General features: G+C 44.7%; 1 protein-coding gene across 1 annotated transcript; it reads left to right on the top strand.

Annotated features, from left to right (window-relative positions):
- The first annotated feature begins 7,406 nt into the window (after window positions 1-7,406).
- Window positions 7,407-8,441, top strand: LOC138930643 (melanoma-associated antigen B4-like). The gene has a single exon (XM_070291147.1). It carries the CDS (start codon window positions 7,407-7,409, stop codon window positions 8,439-8,441), a length of 1,035 nt encoding a protein of 344 aa, XP_070147248.1.
- The last annotated feature ends 254 nt before the right edge of the window (window positions 8,442-8,695 follow it).

Consider the following 8,695-nt stretch of genomic DNA (forward strand, 5'->3'; position numbering starts at 1 on the left):
AAAACAATTAAGCAAATATAAAGGAAAATCTTTTAATTTGTAGTTTGCCTTATTTCCTCTAACCCTTTTTTTTTGGTAAAATAAAATATACTTTGCCTTAATTTAGCTCATTTAGGAGTATTTATTTCTTTTGTCCCAATGCACTGTGTAGTCTCTGCTATCTACTGGATAAAAATAACCTCAGATAGGAAGATGGTATTTTGGAGGTTCATAATAATAATGACTTCCATTAAATTAAAGAACAGTGTTTCTTAATCAGCATGACTCTGCTTTATATGTAGTACATGCATTCCAGCATTCATGCAGGATAGGATTTAGCAGACTCCACTTATAGATGGATAACTTGCAATTATTTCAAGTTCACAAGACTGGTAAAGTGACCTTCATCAGACAAGTCCCCTGATGTGCAGTAGTCCAGAGTCCTTCCCTTTCTTTACAAGGGCAAGAACTGAGGAAATCTCTTTTCACCAGTGACATGTTTCGTACTCTGCTAGGATGCTGCCATGGTGATCTCAGTGGCCTTGCCCAAACTGCTGGCTGAAGACTCTTGACTTTTACCCTATCTCTCCCATGAACACTTGCTTGCTGTCACTCTGTGCTTTGTTCTCTTTCCATGACCCACAGGGCAAGATCTGGGTCAGCTCACTGTGTCATGGCTCCCCTCAATTAAGAGCTGCAAGCAGGACGCCCAGGCTGTGCATCCCCAAAGAACGCTTAGGTGGCAGTTGACACTGTCTTTGGGCCTGGTAGACAGAATTCCCAATGGTGAAGGCGCTCACTGAGGCCAAGACTTTTCTCCTCTCAGTCTTTCTCATTTCCCCTATGGCTCTATCCATTTTGAGGCAAGAAGTTTAACCGAGAAGACTGCATGACGTTCAAATTAAGACCAAATAAATAATCAGGGACTTGATTGGGTGAGTTTCTTCTCTAAGTCCTAGAGCCCAATTCCCTCCCTACACGTTCTTAATCTGAGTGTGTTTCCAGGACCAGAACTGCATCAGAGGCCAAAACTGAGGGACTCTGCATTCTTCTCTAGATTTTTGGCATACCTCACCACACCACGACCTTACAATGCTGGCAATCCCCACCCTTCTGTGGATCTCAAGCAGATGTTACCTATAAAAAGGGCAATGTGTCATGGAACTGCAAGCTGAGGTTAGGAACAGAGAACTGCAGAAACTATTGGCATGAACAACTCTGTCCAAACATCTGCCTTAAGAACCTTATCTGACCTCTAGCATGATTTCTAGCAGCAATCTAAGGCCACATTCTAGGACATCTCGGCCAGCCCTGAATTCCTGTTAAAAAAAAATTTCAAGGCTACCAAAGGAATCTGTTCCAGCCAACATCTGACATAAGCCCCTCATCTTCCTTTACTGAGAGTGTCTATTTAAAACAAAGACAAAAAAAAAAAAAAAGAAAGAAAAAAAAAAACCCTCACAATTACAAGAAATGTGTGACTGAAATAAACTAGAAATTGATAACAAACAGACATGTAGGAAAATTAAATATTATTTGCAGACTAAACAAAAAACATCTAATAACACATGGGCCAAAGAGAAACTCTAATGAGAAATTTTAAAATATTTTTACAAAATGAAAACAAAATTACAACTTATCAGAAGTTGTGTGATACAGCAAAATCAATAAAGAGGTATACACAGCATTGAGTACCTATAACAACAAAAAAAAAACAGAATTAATAACTTAAGCTTCTATATTAGTAAACTTGTGAAAGAAAAGAAAAAGCAGAGGAAGAATAAGTCAAAGTGGAAACCAGTGACACTGGAAAAAAGGAAGGTAATGCATAAAAAAAAACAAAACCCAGAGAAGTTTCTTTAAAGATACAAAATAAAAAAAGATAAAATTCTCCCCAGGCTAAACAAGAAAAAAGAGAGAAAACACAAATTAAATTACTAATAGTAGAAATGAAGGAGGGGCCATAACTACTGATTCCATGGACAGTGAAAGGATAATGAGTGAATATTATAAACAAATCTGTGCCTACATAAATGAAAGGTTCAATTGAGAAACTGGTTGAAGGTATAACTTAGCACCACTTTCACAAAGAAAAATACATACTCTGAATAGGTCTGTATCTATTAAAGAAATTTAATCTGTAACTAATAAGCTTCCAATAAAGACAGTAACAGACCCAGAGGTTTCCACTGATGAATTCTATGAAAAATTTAAGGAAGAAATGAGAACAATTCTCTACAATCTCTCCCAGAAAATAGAAGCAAAAGGAACACCTCCTAATTCCTTTCTGTGAGGTGAGTATTACACTTGAATATCAAAATCTCATGAACAAATTAAGAGAAAAAAATTGCACACAAATACCTCTCATGAACATTGAAGCATAATCCCCAACAAAATATAAGAAAAGAAACCTAACAATCCATAGAAGGAATCACATACTATATCAAAGTAAGATGCATTTCAGATGTTCAACATTTGAAAATCTGTCAATCAGCTATCCTTCAATAAAATAAATTTTCCAAAAATTAAAAAAAGAAAATCAGTAATCATAATTCATAACATCAATTGTCTAAGGAAGATAATCACAAGATCAGATTAACAGATGAAGGGAAAAAATCATCTGATAAAATCCAACACCCATTCATCATAAAAATTCTCAGCAAACTAGATACAGACAGGCATTTCCTCAGCTTCACATACAACATCTAAAAAGAAATACAGGTAAAATATCCTACTTCATAGTAAGAAGACAGATGCTGTCACACTAAGGTGAGGAACAAGGTGAGGATATCCCTTCTCACCATGTCTATTCAACACTGTACAGAAAGTCCTAGCCAATGCAATGAGATAAGAGAAGGAAGCAAAAGATACAGATATTTGGAAGAGAAAAATGGAATTATAATCATCAACAACAAGAAAACACCTGGCATTAATAAGCCAGGAGTATATGTTAACAAGTTTAATATATTATCAATATATAACTATAATTAATATATTAATAAGGTTAATACATAATAGTCAATTCTTTTCCAATAAAGAGATGGAACTTGCAATTAAAAACTTAACATCATTTACTTTAGCACCAAAATATATTAGAAAAAATTCTTTAAAAAATATGTATAAGATTTATATAAGAAAAACTCATAAACTGCAGTGAAAAAAAATTAAAGAAGATCTAAATAAATAGACATGCCATGTTCATAGATAGGCAGACGCTATATTGTTGAGATATCACTTATTACCAACTTAACCTAGATACTTAATGCAATTCTGTTCAAAATTCCAGCAACTTAGTTTGTAAACGGCAGCCAACAATTTAAATTTTATGTCAAAAATGAAATGATCCATAATACCCACTGAAGTCAATATCAAAGATTTAAGTCAGAGAATTGCTATTACTGGATTTCAAAACTTAACAAAGCTACAATACTCAAGACTGTATGCTATTAACAGAATACTAGACAGATCAATGGCACAGGACAGAAAATCTAGAAACAGACACCCCTAACACTCAACCGACCTTTAACAAAGGTGCAAAGGCAATTTAATGGAAAAGGACAGTCTTCTAAACTTACAGTCCTGGGATAACTAGACATCCATATCTAAGAAAAATGAATCCACATACAAAGTCTAAACCTCTCAAAATAATTAACTCAAAGGGAATCACAGACCTAAATGAAAAACTCACAATTTGAAAAAAATCGCAGGGACATCCCTGGCAGTCCAGTGTTTAAGACTCAACACTTCCACTGCTGGGGGAAGAGGTTTGATCACTGGTCAGGGACTAGGATTTCACATGCCATATGGAATAGGCAAAAAAATCCAGAAGATAACATGGGGGCAAAACTTGAGTTTGGTAATGAGAGTTTAGGCACAACACCAAAAGCACAGTCCATGAAAGAAAATAATAAGCTGAACCTTGTAAATATTAAAAGCTTCTATCTGCAAAATACACTGTTAAGAGAATGAAAAAGAAAGGCTGCCAAAGGGTAGTTATAAATCTATTTTCAGGGCAAGAATGGAGACACAGACCTAGAGAACGGGCATGTGGACACATCGGGGGAAGCAGACAGTGAGACGAATTGAGAGAGTGGCATGGACAAATGTGCACTACCATGTGGACAACAGGCATGTGGGGAAGTTGCTGGGTGACACAAGGATCAGCTCTGTGACGACCTCAAGGGGTGAGGTCAGGGGTGGGAGGGAGGTTCATGAGGGAGGGAGGGGATATATGTATACTGACAGCTGCTTCATACAAGAGAACCTGACACACCATTTAATTATCTTCTAAATTACATAATTGTTAAAAGAACTATGAATTTAAAAAGTAGAAAAAAAATCTGGAGAGTTCCACATAGCCACTTGAGTTATATAAAACAATGCCATATAAATAAAAGTCAGAAGTAATGAAAAGCAAAAGATCATAGTAACAAGATCACGGCAGCAAAATCATCCAGTTGGTCTGGAAGAATGAACAATTACTAATACCCAGTAACAGAAAATACACCATAAACAAAAGCAACCATAGAAAAATTTTTACCTGCAAAAAAAGTTTAGAAAAATGTATACAGTCTTCACGGAGGCAACAAGAAGTATTTCCTGAGAGTCTTAGGAAAAAGAAGGCTCAAACAGAATAGTACGTTATGTATATTCATGACGAACAGATATTGCAAGACTGTCAATTTTCTGTAACTCAAGTACAGAGTTAGTACCACATTCAGAGTAGCTGAGATCACAATGAAACACGGTCTGCTGCTTTTTGTACCTAGAAGTAACCCCGGAAATCTTATGGAAGGAATGAAGAAAACTATTAACAAAAGAGAAAACACAAAATTAAGCAATCCCTGATGGACAGTAAGTCTCCAGTGAACTTGACCCTATGTGTCCCCAGGTGGGGGAGTACTTAAGAGACTGGCACAGATGTGCAGCCTGCAAGGGAAGCAGACAACAGGACAGCTGGAAGAGGCTTTAAACTTGAGACCTGGATTCTTCCACTCTGCCCTGGCATCATGAATCTCCACTGCTTCACTGAAGGAATCTGAGGCAGCACCTCCGAGGCCCCATGCCAGGACCATGGGGCACCAAAGTTGTGGCAGTACAGCCCAGATCATGAAATCACCAGCACAAAGTTTGTTTTGTGTGTGCTTAGTCACTGAGTTGTGTCCGACTCTTTGCGACCCCATGAACTGTAGCCCACCAGGCTCCTCTGTCCAAGGGGAAACTCCAGGCAAGAATACTAGAGTGGGTTGCCATGCCCTCCTCCAGGGGGTCTTCCCATCCCACGGACTGAACCCTGGTCTCCCGCACCACAGGCAGATTATTTACTGTTTGAGTCACCAGGGAATGCTAGTGGATAAGAACTGGCCCTTTGAAATGATCACCTTAATAGACTATCACCCAGGGACTAAGAGAGAAAAGTTAGTATCACAGGAATTGTCCAAAACGACAGAACTTCATCTCAGAACTTTTGAGCAATGACCCTGCAGTCGACTGAGAGCCCACAGTGAGATCTTTCAGGCTAAGGAGCCCCTTCACTTACTCTTCTGAAATTGTATGAGCATGGCTGGGGACAGGGGTGGACTTATACCAGAAAGGGAAGGATTTCTAGGCCCTGTCAGCAGTCAATATGAATGAAGTTTCTGAGTGAGATGTGAGGGGTTCCACACCTCAGAGGACAGTCTCCCATCCTTCCTTCTCAGCTCATCTTACCTGTAGCAGCCATTTCCAGGAAGCCTCAGGTAGAAATGGTGAGATGAGACCTATGTGCACTTCATACCAGGAGAATCGGGGGTTCACATCTTCAATATGAGGCCTTGTCCTCGGATCAGCAGATGGGACGTAGCCCAGCATCTACAGGGGTTAAGGCAAGGCATGGAGAACAACAGAGCATCGCTTACTCCAGAAGAGGGAGCCCAGAGAGCCCTCGCTGTTGGTCTCATGGGCTCCAGGACGGCTGTTAGGCTTGGGCTCCCCAATTCTTCCTGCTGTGGGTGCTGACACAAGTGAGTGGCATGGAGTGAGCCAGCTGACAGTTCAGGACAGGGACGTCCCAGGACCCCTTAAGAGTCAAGGCAAAGTCCACGTGCCAATCCCGGGAGAAGCTCCCCCGGAACCCCGCCTGTCCAGGTCCCGCCCCTGCTGCCCTCCTGGAGCCCAGATGCGCAGGACAGGAAGTGACGTCCTCCTAAGCATGCTGGGAGAGACGCCATCCTTGACAGTGCCCCTATCTCTGAGAGCTGCCATTGACGGTGGCCAGCGGGAGCAGTCCCAAGTGTCATCGGGTGTCAAGATCGGACGTGACGTGAGTTACGAGTGCAGGGACACGTCTCTGCACCCCGAATCCCTTTTCTATCTGAAAACAGGTGGCCATACAGCCTCCGGCTACCCTAGCCCTGCACTCAGACCAGAGGATCCAGCCTAGCTCTTAGGCCCCAAGACCGTCCACTAACCACTAGGGGGTCTCGGGAAAGAATGCCTCAGTCAGGCTCTGCTGGATCCCTGCTCTGCTCAGTAGAGGAGGAGCCATGAGCCCTGTGGAGTGAAGGAGGGACCCTCGGGGGACTGAGGGTCTCCATGCAGCAGAATGGCAGCCATGGTTAACCCCCGACTCGCAGTGATTTGGCTGCGGATCATCTGGGCAGCCGCCGGGCAGCTGTAAAGGCTGAGGGGCTCCCTCACTGTGACCTCGGACATGGGACACTTAGAGAAGAGGGGACTTGGGTTTGAGGGGCTGGCAGCTGGTCCGTAGCGGGAGGATATCAGGGTTCGGGAAGAGTCAGAATGAGGACCATCCTCCCCGACAAACGGACGACTCAGGACCCTCCCCTGTGCTCAGTGCTTCTTCCCAGCCAAATATCGGGAAGGGGGACTGCGGTCTGAAACGGGAGCTTGGAGCCTGGTTGTGAAGGGGCAGCCACCAGACAACAGAAGGGAAGGTCCTGGGACCCTCCATGGTAGGCTGTGTATGACCTCCTCTCCTCGTCTGGGGTGACAGGGAAGGTGGCAGCATCAATTTCAGACAGGAGAGGGAAACAGGTGTGGGAGATGGGGCGTTGGATATGGGGGTGTCTCGCACCAATTTTCATCCTGACTCTGAATCTCAGCTGAGAGGACCTGCATCCCCTGACAGCCCCCACTGCGCCCCCCCAACCCTGTCTTCTAATGCCCAGGCAGGACTATCTGCTGCGCCCAGGGCTCACTCTCCCTTGCTAATCACCGGTCTTGGGACAGGCTGACCAGGAGAACAGGAGCCCTGTGGGTCTTAGAGCACTGGTCTCGAGGACCCCTCAGAGGCGGCTTCCATTCAAGCCAGGGAGGACTCTCCTTGCTGAAGGTTCTCAGAGCATGTCCTTGTCCCTCCTCCAGGTGCCCTCCTTGCCTGCTTTCCTGCCTGCACTCCCACCTGTAGTCCCTGACCTGCTGTCAGCATGCCTCGGAGGCACAAGAACAAGTCCCATGCCCGGGGGAAACGCCACCAGGTCCGGGGGAACACTCAGGTGGCCCAGGCCAGTGCTGCTGCAGCGCCAAAGGAGGAGTGCCCCTCCTCCCCCTCTTCTGCCCCTCATGGTTCTCCCCCAGGCTCCCCTGCTACTGAAGATCACCAGGAGCTTGAGGGAGCCATGGCCCCTATCTCTCCTGATGCAGGGCCTTCCTGTGCAGGATCTGATGAAGGTGCCCAGGGCCCAGAGGAGGAAAGTGCAGGTGCCTCCCAGGCAGCCCCTGCCACTCAGAGCACTTGCAAAGATCCTCTGGCCAGGAAGGCCAGGATACTGGTGGAGTTCTTGCTGGAGAAGTACACCAAGAAGGAGGCCATCACGCAGAATGCCCTGATGAAAATTGTCAGCAGGAAGTACAGGCAGCACTTCCCTGAGATCCTCAGTACAGCCTGTGAGCGCCTGGAGCTGGTCTTTGGCCTGGGGATGAAGGAAGTCGACCGTAGCAGGAACATCTACACCCTCATCAGCAAGCTCAACCTCGGGGGGAACGATTGTCCCAGTGGTGAGGGGGGGGCGCTGCCCAAGTCCGGTCTCCTCATCGTGCTCTTGGGGGTCATCTTCATGAATGGTAACCACGCCACCGAGGAGGAGATCTGGGAATTCCTCAGTATGTTGGGGATCTATGCTGGGAGGAGGCACTGGATCTTTGGGGAGCCCAGAAGGCTCATCACCAAAGATCTGGTGCAGAAGGAGTACCTGAACTACCGCCAGGTGCCCAATAGTGATCCTCCGCGCTATGAGTTCCTGTGGGGCCCGAGAGCTTGTGCTGAGACCAGTAAGATGAAGGTACTGGAGGTTCTAGCCAAGTTCCACGGTAGGGTCCCTAGTTCCTTCCCAGACCTCTATGAGGAGGCTCTGAGAGAGCAGGCAGAGAGAGCAGGGCTGAGAGGTGCGGCCAGGGCTCCAACCATGGCTGAGGCTAGTGCCCCTTCCAAGGCCAAGTCCCGCAGCTCCTTCCACCTCTAGGGAGGGGTCAGGGCACTTTGTTCCCTTTGTCTTGGAAGAGAGCAGTCAGGCTCCTAAATAGTGCAGAGTAGTAGGGGTGGAGGGAAGAAAACCCATATCTCCTTACAGTTTTACACCGTAAGTGAGTTTAGGTCTAGTTTGTTTTAATAAAATAAACATCTGTTTTCTTTTATCCATATGAGAAATGCCTAATGAACGATGATTTAAATTAGAAAGGTAAAGAGGTGAAGGAGGTGTTTAGTATTTTCAAATGT

The sequence above is a fragment of the Ovis canadensis genome, chromosome X (genome assembly GCF_042477335.2).
Source record: "Ovis canadensis isolate MfBH-ARS-UI-01 breed Bighorn chromosome X, ARS-UI_OviCan_v2, whole genome shotgun sequence".
In the NCBI taxonomy this organism is placed as follows: Eukaryota; Metazoa; Chordata; class Mammalia; order Artiodactyla; family Bovidae; genus Ovis; species Ovis canadensis.

Coding starts and splice junctions, on each gene's coding strand:
- LOC138930643 (XM_070291147.1), top strand. CDS start 7,407: ATGCCTCGGAGGCACAAGAACAAGTCCCATGCCCGGGGGAAACGCCAC.